Source organism: Homalodisca vitripennis, chromosome 5, assembly GCF_021130785.1.
Source record: "Homalodisca vitripennis isolate AUS2020 chromosome 5, UT_GWSS_2.1, whole genome shotgun sequence".
NCBI lineage: Eukaryota > Metazoa > Arthropoda > Insecta > Hemiptera > Cicadellidae > Homalodisca > Homalodisca vitripennis.
The window spans coordinates 145,396,194-145,414,380 of record NC_060211.1 but is presented as its reverse complement, the minus strand read 5'-3'; the positions used below and the strand labels follow the sequence as shown (position 1 = coordinate 145,414,380).

Genomic DNA, 18,187 nt, shown 5'->3' with positions numbered 1-18,187 from the left:
TTTATGTAAATAAGATTATGCGTATTATATCGTTCCTAAGGTAGTTTAACTGTATTTAAATACGGTTAATATTTTCGGAAAAGTTCAAAAGAAAAGTACACTTTAAGTGTGGGTCTCTTAAAACTTTACAAATAAGTTCGAACATAGAAAATATCGTATTGCTTTACAATCTAGTCCAATATTGGCACTGAAACTACACTATTCGATAGCAATAACCTTCGATATTAAAACTTCTCTACAGTAAGACGTACTAACGTTTCCTTCCGAAAATAAGAGTGAACTTCATTGTATTTTTGTTCATATATCCTTTTAATCGTTTCTTGTTATATCGGAAATGATGTATTAGGTTAAAAATATCAATTTTGTAGCATATAATATCAAAACCCATTTTGTCTTTAAATAAATGTATACAATAATTATATTACTTTAAATATATTACATGATACGTGTAAAACTATAATTGTTAACATGAGATTTATACCTTTAAGACAAGAAACGACGTTTCGACATAAAAACTAGTTCAAAACTTAAAATAAAAAATTTTTGAATTCTAATGTATGAGACTTTCTGTATGAAATACAAGAAATAAAATATTTTACATATTAATTAAGTGACAAACACGATATGCGTTACACTAGGGAAGCGATTCCCATAATTTAGGTTATCCAAGGACATTAAAGTAATACAATTTTTATCGTAATCCAACTGTTATAGGGTGAAAATTATATTGAAATTGAAATTCACTCAATTTAAACCTTTTATACATTAATTCAGCATGGAAGTCTGACTAAACTATTTCGAGTTCCTAGGAAGATTTTATGGCAGTTCGCCTTAACCGAAATAAGCTTGACCCCATCAAACTCGAATAATTAATGTATCCCTACTGTAGTAACAATAATAAAACAGTAACCTACAGCATCTAAAATATACATTTTCACTTTTATTTTTATTTTTATTTTTATTTAAAATTTAGAGTTTCCTTGTCAGAAAGACCGTTGACTTTTAATGTCCAAGACCTCTTATTCAATAAGTTTTTGACGAAATCATACCACTGAATTTTTAGATAAATATTTAAATTACATCGTATAATTGTATTAAATATTACTAAAATATCAAATTATTTAACTAACATTTTAGATTGTTTAAACAAAACTGAATTCCCTTTGCCGTCTCTAAATAGTATATTGATCCCAGGATTCTATTAAATTACCCATTTAATGTACGGTAATAATTAGGATTATACAAGATGTCAACACTCATAATTTCTAAAAATAGATTTTTGTTTGTTTTTATAGTACAAAGTATTAACTTGTGATAATTATTAAATTTGATAGAGAAGTAAAAGACCGTCAGTGAAATAACTCCCTCTTTGGTACACTATGAAGCAGTATTTTTGACGGAGTAAAGAATTCCCGTATCACTGTCATTTCCGGACAAACAATAAATGCGACAAACAATATTTTGGATAAACGAAATTAAACCTTGTGGAAGTTAATGTTCACCGGATTTCCTACATGTAATCGCCAATATTTACTATGTTGGCTCTTCACTCTTTCGCTTGTTTTATATTAGCTTCTGATACATAAAACACTATATCTAAAATGACTGAACCAAACCTTGTACGGACAAATGTTTTATCGATCAGAACTAAATTGGTTAATTTCGTGAAATTCATTTTACGTTACCATTTAAAATTGTAAGGATAGCAGCAAGACGAGTGTTAAGTAACATGTATTGCTGCATATTTTAAGCCTATATCTGAATTTGTTCTTGATATATGCAATAGTAGTAGTAGTAATAGCAGAATATAAATTAAAAATATGGGAAATACCAAATTTGGTGAAGTAATGTTTCATTGTTGGATTTGATTATATACAGGGTGTTAGATACATGTATACCCATATTAGATTTTTTTTATTTCATTTGTATAGTTAAACTATTGACGGTTATATAAAAGGAAGCTTAATTCATAAGGTTCCTTTCCTATAAATAATTCAACTTCAATACATAATTTCTGCAACCGCCGCCGGACATCTGTTACAGAGGTTTGTAGCATGTTAGCAGGAATGTTTGTTGACACTTCCCAGCAATCTGTTTGTGAGATCTCGTCAAGGTTTTGTACACTTCTTGTTTAGCTCAACATAAATATTGGGTATTAGATTATCAAACACCTTGTACTTTATTGATTGTAACACAATGGTTGTTAAATACGTTATACATTCTATTACTCGTATTTAAAATTTTAGTTCGATAATATCCTAATTGTTTTCATTTTATAAGTATATTCCGAAAAAACTTAATCGGAAGTGTTAAATTGTGTTTTTTTGCAGTAATTATTTTATATATTGCACAGGAATACACGGATACTGACAAATTTACCGATTTGATGTCGGGAATATTTATCGTCTAGAATATACCAAAGTCATCCAATATCCCAACAAACACTGAACTTAAATTTTAATACTTTTAAAGGATATCATTAACAAGACTAGCACATTAGAATATTAGACTAGCACTATACAGTTTAATAGAGCTCATATATGGCACTGAATTAGACACTACAGTCCTACCATGCGCAGGAACTAGAGCACTAATTTTTGTTTGTCTACTACACCTGGACGGTAATTGGTTATTATTTATCTTAGTTGATAATGATATTTGGGGTTTTCCGATGAAGCCGGAGTTATTGAGTAGCAATATTGCCATTTAATGCTGGAGATAGTCCTGCCATTTAATGTAAGGACAGCTAAGATTTAGGAGTGACTAAATTATATGTATTGTAAGCTGTATTCTATTTTGAAGAATACAAGTATTTTTGTAAATACATGCGTCTGCAGAGTAGAATAAGGATATACATGTATAGTTTTACAATTTAAAATACTGAGCTCACTATAATTGTATCTATATTAATTTTTAATATATAATCAGCTAACCATATTACATGAAACGTGGTCAGCTCAGTTATAAGTAATCCTCAAAACGTAAAATTGAAAAAGGTCGTAGGAATAAAAATCATTATCATCCATATAGTATTTCATGATGTTTCATACTCTTTAAGAGATCTACCTGAGTTTTTGATTAGCCCTACCATCCGCAAATTATCACAATAAATATTTGGTCTATATACAATACATTTTATGGAACTTAATTCTACATACACAAGATTGAGTTCCATGAGTTCACTCAGGGGGAAAGCAAAGTTTCTCTTTTGTCTGTCTGGTTGCTAGAAACTTGTTTCTCCCTGATTGTCTGCCTGTCTCTCTGCAGGATATATGCGAAATGAATTTCTTTTTTACATAAATATATATCTAATATTGAACATTTACATACAATTCCCGTCATAATGTATGTATGTATTTACGTTCTTCATCCTGATTAAAATTGTTTTGTTATATTTATAGAGTTACTGAAAAATATATGGAATAAGGTTAATTATTATAACACCGTTAAGCATTTACCTTTGGGGTAATTAAATATATTCCTGTACTTAAAATTAAATTTCATATTCATTGCTAGAAAAACTGTTCAATCAGGCCACACTGGTCCTTCCCATTCCATTAGAAGCAATGTAGACGAACGCAGGAACGGCCTTCCACGTGTTTTAACTTCGCAGCATTAACCCTACCACAGTGTCGGCCGGATAATCACCGATAGTTGAGACAAGCGTTCGTCAGTGCTCGGTGAAAAGCCCGCACTCCAAGAACGAATGATGAGCGTCGTTATCGTACTCCGCGAAGTACGCTCACCCAAGGGATTCGACCTTCCCCATTCAGTGAAAGTATTTACTAAAGTAGTTGTGCCCCGTCAGGAACTCACACCGGTAGAAGTTAATTTCGCATTGGCTGAAGTTAATCCAGGCATTCAGGTCTCTGTTGAGATGAAAGGTCCTGCGGCCGTTAGTACCTTCGTCCTACCTTTGCTGCCAACCCTGCTCGGTTTCTCTCCTTGCGGTTCCCTACGCTTATTTTCTCCTTGCTAAGAAGCAATTACGTTCTATATGAGAATATACAAGAGATACCACATCCCCCTGTCTGTGGACTCAGGCACACTGACACAAGCTTCGAGACGTCAACCTAGCTCGTCGGCGAATATTCCCAAGCCAATTATGGCTGTATTCCAACAAAGTGGGTTTCGGATACTCATTTGCCGCACTCGCTCTTTGTCTCTCAAACGGAAGGAGATAAATTCGTAGTGTAATAGTAAATTGGTAATGTACACGCCAATCACCCAAAAACCAACAGCACTGGCCCTATATTGCTCAAAACCTGCATAATGTCTAGAATGCATTCACCGAAAGCAGGTCTTCCGTACGTCCGCTTTTGAATCCCAATTTTCTGGTTTCAAGTTTCAAGGCCATCTCCTGAATAAGTCTTATCAGGGTGTTACAGACGGACATGCTCGTTCACCGGATCTTGCCTTAAAGTAACTCTGGGCCACTATAACACAAACGGAAACTGTTCTCTGCCTCAAAATTTCTCCTTGTACTCTCGGATGAGGTAATTGGGGGAACGGTACACGCTGAACGCCTTAACCTATCCTAACCTCTAGACGTGGCCATTCTGATACCTATGACTGGGGACTTGAACACCGTGACTGTCTGGAAACCATACAACTGCAGTTCCCTGTCCGTGAAATACCCAAGTTGTGCTGGTATTGGTACGGTAGGATTCACTGACAAACACTATCCGTTTTGCACACAAATTGGTCGATCACGGAGTTGCCAGTAGTTGGTTTTCCTGGAGGAACCAAATCATGAATCGATTCTGTAGCGGGATTTTTTGTATCTAGTGCCTTCCTGAATGATCCCCATGTCCCAGAGCCAGGAGCGTGATCTCTAGATGCTCCATACACATCTGCGCACAGGTCAGAGACCTGTATTTCTGTGCTGGCCGTTGCCTTATTGTCTTTGCCGCCACATTCCGACATTTACTACTTTTGTGTATTTTTTTACGTAAATTACAGATTATTTCTTGCTAATACATATTTCTTGCGTTAAAAGCTCTCTATTACTGCTTCACTCAAATAATTGTGTCATTGATAGCACTGCTTATAGTATTTTATAGTAATTACAATTCATTTTCTATTTGTATTTGTCATTCAAAACTTATTTCTTCGTTTTTCTTAAATACTTTCGTTAAAATAAATAAATTATGATAGTAAATCTTTTTGGAATTGGAACTAGTTAAAATTTTGTATTCTGAAACCTTACATCGCCGCTCGCACACCCACAGCAAACCATCAGGGAAGCGCGCCCCCATGGTGGCGAACGGGATGCCGGATCAAAACTAAACTAGGTGAAATAAAGAACACCGTGGTCAGTATACTCAGGTTCATTTACTATGACATAACATAGGGCCTATCCAGCGAGAGAAAAACAAAATTTTTTCAACAAATTTCACACCAAAATGAACCCTTCCTGTCAATATAAATATATAGGCTATAAATAAAAAATAAAAAAATAAAAAAAAGGTGCCTGCAGTAGTATATACCTCAAAACAATCCTTGTCAGGTGCACCTGCATACAAAAAATTAGAAAAGCCATAATTTGAAACAAGAAATGCCAATTCCACCCGGTATCCTTCGGCTAAGGGCGGGCTCCTAATGAAATCCAAGAAATAACTAATAATATCTAAAACTAACTTAAAATTAAATAACAAAATATAAACTATATAAATGGCAACAATAACAATAACAAATAAATAAAATATATGAGAGCAGGGTATCACAGATGTTGACTAGAAGATATTGTCCATCATGGTGGCCGTCCTTCAGCAGAGCGCAAAAGCGAAGGTTCTCTGCGACCACGCATGATGGAGAGATGACAGGAGAAAATCAACTCATCTCTTGGACCCTGAAACCAGGTTTCAGCCTAGTACCCTTTTAAAGTTAATAATAATTAATAAATAGTTGCCAAACAATATAGATTTTAATAAAAGTAAAGTTGCCAAAAGTTATCTATCAAGAATTTTAAGTTAAGTTAAATTACCAAAATTTCAAAATATCACAGACCAATCAATTACTGATAAAAATTAAAATAAACCTTAATATAGAAGCTGGTAACATTAGAAAACCATAAATAAACAAGATATTCCATTTAAAGACTAAAACAATAAGTTATAAAGAAATTTATTTGAGGTATACGCAGTAGCCTACCATAGTAACAATTTGGTTAAAACATTTTTAAAACAGACATTTATTGACAGAATTGGCTCTAAATTGGTGAAAAGCAGGGGAAGGGCATCCTGCACTTAAGATAAAATTCCCAACTCAAAACAACAACCCAAAAGAAAGTTAGTATGAAAATCCCCTCTGTCACAGAACAAAAATTTAAGCGTTTTACTCTTGGTAAAAAAAAATTTAATTATTAGAAAAAAAACTGATGGCCATAAGTAGCAGCCTATTAACAGGAAACTAAATTTAAAAATTTGATGGCAGAAGGCCTTAAATTAACCAAGTAGGCTATAAGGGGGAGTTATGGGCTAAAAAACCCGAAGAACGTTACATCTCTCAGAAAGGCTTAAAAAAATTTAGTTAAAATGAACCTTCAGCAGTCTCTCTGGGTTTGTTTACAAAAACTACATAACACGTGACACATTACAAACAATATTGGGCTGCAGAATAAAAATGAACTGTAACATATAGCCTAGGACTGGTCCTCACTGAGAGACAGAAAATTAATTTAAGCCGAAAAGAAAGGGTGAAAACTAATAAAAGTGTAAAGAGAATTAATTTGAAAGCCAATTTAAAAAATTTTAGTTAACAGCCAGAAGTACTAAAAATTTAATAAAAAGCACTACAATTACAACTACAATTTGGAAAACCATGTGCTCTTAACCTTCACAGTTTGAAAAAATAAAAATAAACACTAAAATTTAAAAGAAAGCAAAACTTACTCATCAGTGAGGGCCGTAAACTTAGCCGCACATGTCAGAAGGAAAACAGCTCAGTAAAACTAACAAAAACAACTTAATTAAACAAAAATTTCAATCTGGAGCTATTGAACCGGCTCAGACTCCCCCCCCCCCCAAAAGGAGAACTCCCCTCTGTTAATTTCTTCAAAATGAAGAACCAAACGAAATGCCTCTCCCCCCAATGGTTGAAGAATTATAAACCGGAAACCCTGAAGTCTGCAGAAAGGAAAACCAAGAAAATCCAGTTGGAGGCAAGAAATCCCTCCAAGAGTTGCGTGGGTACAAAAGAAGAAAACAGGAAACCTTGATCAGGAAGAAGGAGCAGAGGTTGATCAGGCCTCTGGACCTAAAAACCCTCCCCCACAGACTAAAGAGAAATCACGGATTACTCCGGCAAGGCTTCAGATGGGATATGTGCGCCTTTCTGAAAATCTTCCCGGACTGAGGATCTCCCAGTCGGGCAGTCACCGGAGTCAGAAACTTCAAGATGCGGTGGGGACCAGTCCACCTGTTAGCAAAGTTTAGCAGCTCTTTTATCCACAGCCGAACTGACTGGGTGAGCCTTGCAGTAAACTAGATCCTCTCCACCTGGAAGGGATTGGCAATACGACCTCGGTTGTACTTCCTCCTTACTAACTCCCTAGCCCGAATGAGATTCCGCCTGGGCTGCCTCCCAAGTGGCTTTCACATTGGGAAGTACCAGGAGGTGGCAGAAGATCGCTCAATTTTCCAAAGGTTCGCAAAGGGTTGTTTGGCGGAAAGCCAAATAATAACTCGAAAGGTACCGCCATGTGACTTTCATGCTGGGCCGTATTAAAGGCAAATTGGATCCAAGGTAGTTTGTTGATCCCAGGTGGTCTGATTTTCCGCATGAAAGGCAATGAGAGCAGATCGAAGATTGCGAATTAAACCGTTCGGCGTGATAAGGCTGAGGATAGAAAGGGGAAGTAGTCACATGGCGGATTCCGTGCCCAAAGCACATTCTTTTAAAGATATTGGAGACAAAACTGTGAACCATTATCGGAAACTAAGGTGGCGGGGATTCAAAGTGTTGAAAAAAATGGTTACGAAGTGCTTGCACCGTGAGCTGCGCGGTAGCACTCCGCAATGGGAACAACCAAACAAAACTTGGAGAAGGCATCCACACAAACAAGTAGGAACTTATTTCCGGACTTGCTACTCGGGAGAGGCCCAACATAGTCAATGAAAACCTTCTCCAAAGGTTTTTCCCCCACCTCAGATGACAAAAGACCCAACTTGGTATTTTGAGCGGGTTTGCTTAGCGAGCACAGTTCACAAGAACGTACTCGAGCTGCAATATCCCGGTCCATACCTTTCCAGATGAACTGATCCCCTAATCTTCGCGATGGTCTTATGAATTCCTAGATGTCCGCCCACAGGAAGAAGAATGAAAATACTGAAAGACCCATCGGTTTACAAGAAAGCTTGGCAGCACTAACTTAGGTTTTCTCCGCTCTGCTTGTCACGGCAGCATAGAGCACCTAGGTACAGAAAATAAGGAGGGTGGGCACCTCTGTTTTTAAGCTCATTGGTGATAGCAGTCAGCTCGGGATCCTTAAGTTGGTGTGGAACAATGTCCGAAAATGCCAGAGGAGGAAAGTCTAGGAGCACGCCACAACATGGGGCGGCTCTGATAAAATTCTGGTGGTCGTTGGGTAAGTGATACATGCGTGACAGAGTGTCCCCGCTATGATATTTTGGGTGCCTCGCACGTGCTGCACTGTGAACTTAAGGGCAGAAATTTGGACTACCCAGCGACCAATCTTCCCGAGCTGACGGGGGTGGGCAAGGAGCCAAGAAAGTGCCTGGTTGTCGGTTTCCAACAAAAATTCTTTATGTTCTAGGTAACGCCTGAACTTGTTAATTCCAAACACGACAGCCAAAAATTCCAGCTCATAAACAGAACAACTCTTCTTCTCACAAGGGGTTAACGTGCGTGAAGCATAAGCTATGGGCTGCCGGATACCATCTACTTCTTGCGATAAAACAGCAGCAACGGCTAAGGAGGAAGCATCAGTTTGCAAGACGAGCTTACGACTGAAATCAGGCATAGCCAAGACTGGAGGCTGCATCACTGCCTCTTTCAGCTGCTCAAAAAGCAGTCTGTTGCGCTTCACCCCACTCAAGCTTGGCACCCTTTTTCCTAAGAGAGTTCAGAGGGGCCGCCACTTCAGCAACATTGGGGATGAAACGACGATAAAAATTTATCATTCCCACAAAACGGGCAATCCCCTTGGCATCCTTAGGAGGAGGAAACTCCCTGATTGCCTGGGTTCTCTCTGGATCAATACAAACACCTCGAGAGAGACAAGATGACCCAGAAACGATATTTCAGGCTGAGCAAAACTCACCTTTTCAGGATTGACGGTAAGGCCAGACTCTCGCAGCCTAGTTAGAACTTCCTCTAGATGAGTCAAGTGCTCCTCATAACTCTCACTGTAACACAAGCAGGTCATCCAGATAGTTGAACACGAACTTAAATTTGACATCATGAAAGATAGAATCCAGGAGTCTGGTGAGTGTTTGGGCCCCCACAGCCAAGCCCATTGCACTCGGGTGAACTGGTACAAATTCCAAGGCACACAAAAGGCAGTGAGAGGTCGAGGACTCGTGTTTTAGAGGAATCTGATGGTATGCCTGATTAAGATCAAAAATGGAGAAATTACTTGGCCTTACCAAACCAGTCGAAAGCAGAATGCAAATCGGGGAGAGGCACGGAGTCAGTTTCTATCTGAGCATTGAGCTTTCGATAATCCAGGAACAATCTGAACTTCCCATTAGGTTTCGGCACTAGAAACGCTGGGGACTGGAAAAATTTGAGCAAGACGGCTCGATTACCCCACTCTTAAGTAAATCATCAATCATATTTCTCAGAATTTCCATCTTGGGCGGAGCAAGCTTATATGGATGGGAACGTACAGGACGGGTGTCTGTAAGACGAATCTCGTATTCCAAGAGATTGGTCGTGCCCAGTTTGTCAGTTAGGACTTCAGGAAAACTGGAACAAATCTGCCTTATGTCCTCAGCCTCTTTCGGCGTAAGATGTCCTAGTTGGTCAGGAGGAGTCAAGCTCTTATCTTCCATCTCTAAGGCAGCAGTCACCACGAGACTCGACATCTGAAAAGGGAACGAGCACCCGCCTGGCGAAAGCAAAGAAAACATGACTGGAGGCCAAATCCAAAATCATGCCAGTTTTTCCGATAAAATCTGCTCCCAAGATGAAAGAAAAAGTCAGGTCCTTAGCCACCAAAAAGCTCCAATCCCAAGAGAAATAATTAATTTTGATGTGAATCTGGGCACTACAGATATAGGTAAAGGATGTGCGTGAAGCAGTCCAGCAGATAAGTGAACTAGGCTCAACCTGTGCCGTATTAGCCCAGAGGATTTTAGATCTTCAAAAAAACGACAAAGAAATCAGGCTGCGTGCTGACCCAGAATCAACCAGGGCCTTCTGCACCACATTCCCCACAAGCCACATCCAGTTGTGGGCAGGTTGAGCGGGCAGCCCTTACTCCCTGCGCAGCCAGAAGCAGCAACCTCCCCTCTCGGCCAACGATGATAAACTGTCCCCAAGTCTATTTCTTTCTGCTTTCTTTCTGTTCTGTATTAAACCAGCTACCCCCTTACCATCAAAATCAGGTACATATTTGCCCTCAAAATTACCTTTACGGCACGAGTCGGGCTTACTCGTCCGCAAGCTTACTAGTTTTTTTTTTTATTAAGTGTACAAAACGGTCTAATATGTCCCCACTTGCTTGCAGCCATAACAGGTAGGAGGTTGCCTACGGGAAGGAGCAGCCGCTGGCTCAGACTGCACCGGAGCAAGGACCGGCCCCCGGAGGCAAGTGAGGAAGATGCCCAACATGGCCTCCCTTTGATCATCCGCATCCTGAACCCCTCTAGAGATGATGGAGAGGCGGTCAAAATCCGCAAAAGATTGCGGGACGGCTACAAAAAATCAAACGGGGAGCGTTCTTCAGGTTTAATGCCCTCCAAAAATAAGGCTCACCAACTCCGTTTTCGCTCAAGCTCAAGCGCAACACCCGGGCTACATCCCGTATCTCCCCGACAAAATGGCTCAACCGTCTGGTGCCTGAGGACGGTAAACGCGTTCCACCCGCAAACGCTCTCCCTAACCCGAGCAGGTACAAAGAACTCCAAGATCTCGGCGTGGAACTGGTCAAAAGTGGCACCTCTCTTAAGGCAGTCTAGAAGGCGATCAAAAAGCGGCCTTAAGGAAAACTGCGCTAAAAATCTGCATAAGCATGGCATCTGTCATACCAGGAAAATTCTCTTAGCTTAAAAACTTCCAGAAGGAAATGGATAAGTAAGTTAGTGTCAAGCCCATCAACTCTGGGGGAAGTGTTGTAAAACACTCCCCAAAGGATGGGGCAGTTTTGCCAAAGCTAGAAAAGGAAGGCACAACTATAGATTATGCCTCACCAGCCGCTTCAGGAGGGCCACTACTCATCGGAGACATAGTAGCCTAACTCTGGGAGGCTCGAAAGAAAGAGCCGGTGGATGGTTAGCAAAAGTAATAGTAGTGGGAACCTCCGTTGGAGTGACAGCGGTAAAATAGTACCCCCCTTCTCTTTCACCGAGCGCACCTCACTCAAACCATCTAAGGCTTGTTTTAATTTGTTATGGCCGAAAAAGCCCAACTTTTAATATCAGAGTCTAAACTAGGAGCTGACATAAGTAAAACTATTCTGTCACGCCAATGTAAAAGCTGAGATGCCAATCTAGCCTTTGCTGACCCGGACATGGGAAGTGACTCAAAATTAATATCGTCTTCTAATTCTTCCATTCGGGTTTTACAAAACTCAAATTCTGTATTAATGTGGAACTCTGCATTCCAGCTGCGGTCCAACGCTATACAAGCCCGTAATTGAGCTCTTAATGCCCTCACATCTCCCTCGGGCTTTCTGTCCTCTCGCCAGGACCTCAAAAACCAACTCGGGCTTGCGTAGATGTTCAGGCACCAGGGAAAACGCCATACCAAACAATTAAGACAAAATAAATACAAGAATAAAACAACAAAGCGTACGCAACAATTACTTAGTAACCTAAGTGGACTCAACTCACTAAGGGCTTACACTGACGAGGTCCAAAGTGAAGAACTTAATACCTGCTACCTAATAGAAGGATACCCTGCAATTATACACTAACCTACACCAACAAACAAAACAACAACTGAGAGACAGCTGAGAGAGCAGCTAACCACGCTCTGCTACCATTGAAACCTTACATCGCCGCTCGCACACCCACAGCAAACCATCAGGGAAGCGCGCCCCCATGGTGGCGAACGGGATGCCAGATCAAAACTAAACTAGGTGAAATAAAGAACACACCGTGGTCAGTATACTCAGGTTCATTTACTATGACATAACATAGGCCTATCCAGCGAGAGAAAAACAAAATTTTTCAACAAATTTCACACCAAAATGAACCTTCCTGTCAATATAAATATATAGGCTATAAATAAAAAATAAAAAAATAAAAAAAAAGGTGCCTGCAGTAGTATATACCTCAAACAATCCTTGTCAGGTGCACCTGCATACAAAAAATTAGAAAAGCCATAATTTGAAACAAGAAATGCCAATTCCACCCGGTATCCTTCGGCTAAGGGCGGGCTCCTAATGAAATCCAAGAAATAACTAAATAATATCTAAAAACTAACTTAAAATTAAAATAACAAAAATATAAACTATATAAATGGCAACAATAACAATAACAAATAAATAAAAATATATGAGCAGGGTATCACAGATGTTGACTAGAAGATATTGTCCATCATGGTGGCCGTCCTTCAGCAGAGCGCAAAAGCGAAAGGTTCTCTGCGACCACGCATGATGGAGAGATGACAGGAGAAAATCAACTCATCTCTTGGACCCTGAAACCAGGTTTCAGCCTAGTACCCTTTTAAAGTTAATAATAAATAATAAATAGTTGCCAAACAATATAGATTTTAATAAAAGTAAAGTTGCCAAAAGTTATCTATCAAGAATTTTAAGTTAAGTTAAATTACCAAAATTTCAAAATATCACAGACCAATCAATTACTGATAAAAATTAAATAATAACCTTAATATAGAAGCTGGTAACATTAGAAAAACCATAAATAAACAAGATATTCCATTTAAAAGACTAAAACAATAAGTTATAAAGAAATTTATTTGAGGTATACGCAGTAGCCTACCAATAGTAACAATTTGGTTAAAACATTTTTAAAACAGACATTTATTGACAGAATTGGCTCTAAAATTGGTGAAAAGCAGGGGAAGGGCATCCTGCACTTAAGATAAAATTCCCAACTCAAAACAACAACCCAAAAGAAAGTTAGTATGAAAATCCCCTCTGTCACAGAACAAAAATTTAAGCGTTTTACTCTTGGTAAAAAAAAATTTAATTATTAGAAAAAAAAACTGATGGCCATAAGTAGCAGCCTATTAACAGGAAACTAAATTTAAAATTTGATGGCAGAAGGCCTTAAATTAACCAAGTAGGCTATAAGGGGGAGTTATGGGCTAAAAGACACGAAGAAACGTTACATCTCTCAGAAAGGCTTAAAAAAAATTTAGTAAAATGAACCTTCAGCAGTCTCTCTGGGTTTGTTTACAAAAACTACATAACACGTGACACATTACAAACAATATTGGCTGCAGAATAAAAATGAACTGTAACATATAGCCTAGGACTGGTCCTCACTGAGAGACAGAAAATTAATTTAAGCCGAAAAGAAAGGGTGAAAACTAATAAAAGTGTAAGAGAATTAATTTGAAAGCCAATTTTAAAAATTTTAGTTAACAGCCAGAAGTACTAAAAATTTAATAAAAAGCAAAACTACAATTTGGAAAACCATGTGCTCTTAACCTTCACAGTTTGAAAAATAAAAATAAAACACTAAAATTTAAAAGAAAGCAAAACTTACTCATCAGTGAGGGCCGTAAACTTAGCCGCACATGTCAGAAGGAAAACAGCTCAGTAAAACTAACAAAACAACTTAATTAAACAAAAATTTCAATCTGGAGCTACTCCTAACTTGTACAACACCACGGTTCGGAGTCTTGACGCCACCCTCCCGGAAAAGGCCAAACGCCTTCAAATGGTCAGTGGCCTCTGCAGCCAATAAACCACACACACCATACACTATATAAAAACACACATTGAGCCGGGGAGATATAGGTATTGAACCGGCTCAATTCTACGAAAAAGTAATAAAATATTATTTGTTGACAATGTTAACCTTTATTTCCAAATACCTACATTAAAAAATCACGAAACTTGAATGATGAATTCTATAAATGTGTCATGTTTGTGTTTTGGCAGAGTACTCTGACAAAGTGTCTTGGTCGAGACCGTCTGCGACACTCAGGAGATTTGGCGAGCTGCGGGGGTGGCAGTTTGGGCGCAGGTAGGTCACCCTTTGCCGCCATTTCCCGGTGTTCTTCCAGGAACAACAACAGTGTGAGCAGCGGCAACAGCTACGTGGATCCAGGGGCCGATCTTAGCAAGCGTCCGCTCGTGGTCAGCTTCCGGCGCAGGAGTGCCAGGACCTCCGTCAGTTCTCTGGAGCCTTCGGAGCGGAAGAGGTGCTGTGAGCCGCCCCCACCCTGCCTCGCCAACCATCGACCACCACCCCCACCCGTGACACAGCCCCAGCCGGTATCCGCCCCTGTGGCCCGTGAACCTCGCGTCGAGGACATCGAGATCTTCCAGGAGTGTCAGCTCAAAATACAGAGCTCCGTCCGTCGTTCGGCCTCCACCCTCAGACAGGACAAAGACAAGACAGAGGCCGAGGAGGGACAGGACCCACTCAGGATAGTTCGAAAGTCCTTTACTGTACCTTGTCTGGTGCTGCACTGAACTCTCAGGATGACAATAATCGGTCAAAAATTGATCTGTCTACTATAAGCCCTAAGGGCTAACTATGTGTTCTTTGACAGACAAGAATAACCATATGTGTATGCTGCGCTTTCCTCTAAGAGTTTTCACTTAGCATATATCATCAAAATAAACTACTTACGGAATTATTTTACACTCGCATCTGTAAATAATCTCCAATCTATTAAATCGCTATTTTTTTTTTCTATTTTATTCAAAGCATTTAATATCATACTGTGTGTGTGAAATATTTTTGAAAACAGTCTCGGAACATTTTTCAGTACTGAACTATAATTTACGTAGTAAATGGTGCTTCAGTAGTTGTGTATTGCACCATTAAAAACTACATACTGTTACTTCTTAAGGTGAAAATATTTTATTCTTGTACAGTACAGTTTTTATTGTTGTATTAAATTATTTATAGTATTATTGTGTTACTTAATGTCCTCATTTGTTGTTATAACATAATTGTATTGTGATATTTGATTCATAATCAAAGACCTTTAATTTTTTTTGACAGCATAATTCAACTAAGTGAAAAAAATTTATAATTTCTTTATGTGAATTGTTCTCTGTTTGGAATACATTCTGGTACATGTACAGTTGTTTTAGTCTATAAACGGTTCGTAACAAACTTATTTACAGCTTTCAGACGGGTTAAAAGTTGCAATTCATTGTACAGCAGTGCACTTAGTGTACTAGTATTTGTTACTGTATATAAATTGTAATGTCATTTCTAAACTCTTAGAACTATAAGGCTAATTGTGATAATTTGTAGACAAACTTGTGTAAAAAGTGGTTAATTGTAAATAAAGAATTGCTTCTTAAAGCAGTTAAAATTTGTTTAACTGTGTCTGTACACGTCCATGGGTGCTGTGACTGTTATATTTTTGAATTGAATTGGAAATTTGGTGCTGTAGTTTAAACGTGAAAATAGTATATGTTAGTTTTTCTATTCAGGCTACATGATACTTAGTAAGTTATTTGTAATAAACTTTGTTGTTTGCAAAATATATTTTGTGGGTGTTTTTTGTCACCTTATAACAAATTTAGTAATTAAAATAAATTACATGAGGCGATTGTAAATGTGAGTGATACATCAAAACCTGGTTCATATAAAACCAGTCATGATGTGAGTTTCTTTAAAAGTATATTTTTTCATTATTCTATTCACATACCACAGTTTTTGAAATTTTTCTTAGGAGCTACAATAAATGCCCCTCTATATTAGGAGCCTGCTATACCAGCAACCATCTTTATTTTAGCCCTATAGGAACAATTTTACCCTTAAACACTCATACTTCTTTATTATTGATCGTTATGAGCTAAAAGTGATTTAAAATATATATTTAATACTAATTCAATCATTTTATGTTTTTATTAACTATTCAGAAATAATCAAATTTAATCTTATCGTTTTAGTAATCAGAAAATATTAACTTCACAAGGATTACTAAGTAGGGTTCAAATGCTTATTAATCATGACATTAAATGAAATATCTTCCATAAATCTACGACAAAAAAGGGCTTAAATTGTCTCAGGTTTGTTATTATTCTTATGGGGTGAAACTCAAGATCATTCCGTTACAGCCAGTTACTTATGTCACTATGTGAAATAACAAGTCGAAACAAGAGCATATATGACAAATCATCTATCAGGAATAAAAAATTGAATGGAAAGTATTCAAAACATATGAACATTTATGTTGAATCAATAAGTGTTGACTTTAAAAGTAATATATTTGGGGTAAGTCTATTTTGGAATAAAATTAAAAACGGATTATAAAATTTTGTATTCCTGCTATAAAGAGGAGCAGCTACAATTAATAGCAAGAAAAGGGATATTTTCACAAATATTAGATTGTGTTTATAAGTGAAGTACATGGTAAGTAACTTAGATTTGATGTTTATCCACATGGTAAAATAATGTTTTAGACTGTTTTTGTTTCAGAGGAAATTACTAAAATTGGAATCAAAATGCGCAGCATCACAATGAAATGGAAGTGCCCCAAGAGGAACAAAGAAGTAATTATTTAAGTCCAATTTCAGTTGGATTACGGCATTTGGATGTTCCATGTTGTCAAAGTGTGCCTCCTCTCTTACCCGCACTTCTCTGTGCATTATTTTCAATATCAAATAAAGTGTTTACCTTTATATTGTACTGTATCTGTTCGTATTTAATCTTCCAAAACCTGCATTCCGCTGTTATGTGTTTTGTGAAGTTCAGATCCGTAATGTACTTTGTCCATTGGTCTATAAAACTAGTGTTATATTGTTGATTAAAGTATCCATCGTTTTTTTTAGTTCAAAAATATCGATAATATTCAAACTAATCAAACATATTTATTTTAAAACCCTTAAAACAGTACAGTATGAATACGAACTTAACGATATCAAGTAATAAAAATTCTAATAATTCTTTATTTACCAACAGGAATACTATAAACCAAATGAAATAGTTATAATCACATTATTTTATTTTATTTGATAAATAATCGGCTACCTAGGCTTAGCCCGTCTGGGGGTTACCTTCATTATATTAATCAAAAAGATGAAAGTGATCCCAACGACGATTTACATCTATATACAAAGTTTATATTAAATAAATTATACAATAATCGCTGCTAACGCGTACGTAACTGCAAAAGAAAATTTCATTCTTCACAAGGTATTGACATCCTAAAATCTACATACAGAATCGATGCAAATTTATTTATGTCTATAACATTAACATACACTATCATCACATTAATTCATTTTATTACATACTTGGTTTTAATATTAATACATGTACACACAATCTTATACAATACTCGAGTTAGATACGCAATGTTACAAGATTTTTCTTAAACGTAAAATATTAAACTATTTGAACATTACCATTTCGTGTACAAATTGATAAACATTAATCATAAACAAACAAAACACACACACACACACACACACACACACACGCACACACACACACAAAACAACTAAATTAGAGACTTCAATAAACTTTAAAAATATCATCATTGCTCTACATTAACCTCTTAACTCTACCCAAGTAACCTGACATATATTCATTTTTAAGAAAAAACATGTCACGTAACATTGTACAGTTCATTCGTGGAGCATTGTAACTATAAAAATGTTTTAAAAGAGTTAAATAAAGATCTTGGAAATGGTAAGGAATGATCGTTTCTCAGTTTATACATCTTTTTGTTGCATCGTACGATTTGCAACACCTTATTAAACAATATTTTGAACACTCTGTAAACATACAACTTCCTAAATAGGAGAATTGTTATTGGAATAAATAGAGGTCTCAAATATTTTATTTTGCGCTTTTTTGTAATAATTATATATTTTTGCAATGTGAAAATTGGATTC

The 18,187-nt window shown here is 37.3% G+C and overlaps 1 protein-coding gene across 3 annotated transcripts in view; it reads left to right on the top strand.

The window, feature by feature from the left end:
* Window positions 1-16,981, top strand: part of LOC124362983 (pyrokinin-1 receptor-like) — a 93,749-nt gene extending 76,768 nt beyond the window's left edge. For 2 of the 3 annotated variants that reach the window (XM_046817910.1, XM_046817909.1), the window contains exon 7: window positions 14,261-15,830. In XM_046817910.1, coding sequence (XP_046673866.1) covers window positions 14,261-14,797 — 537 coding nt within the window. In that variant the 3' untranslated portion in view covers window positions 14,798-15,830. Of the gene's footprint in view, window positions 1-14,260; window positions 15,831-16,766 lie in introns of those variants that run through there. The other variant, XM_046817911.1, reaches the window with a different exon arrangement.
* The last annotated feature ends 1,206 nt before the right edge of the window (window positions 16,982-18,187 follow it).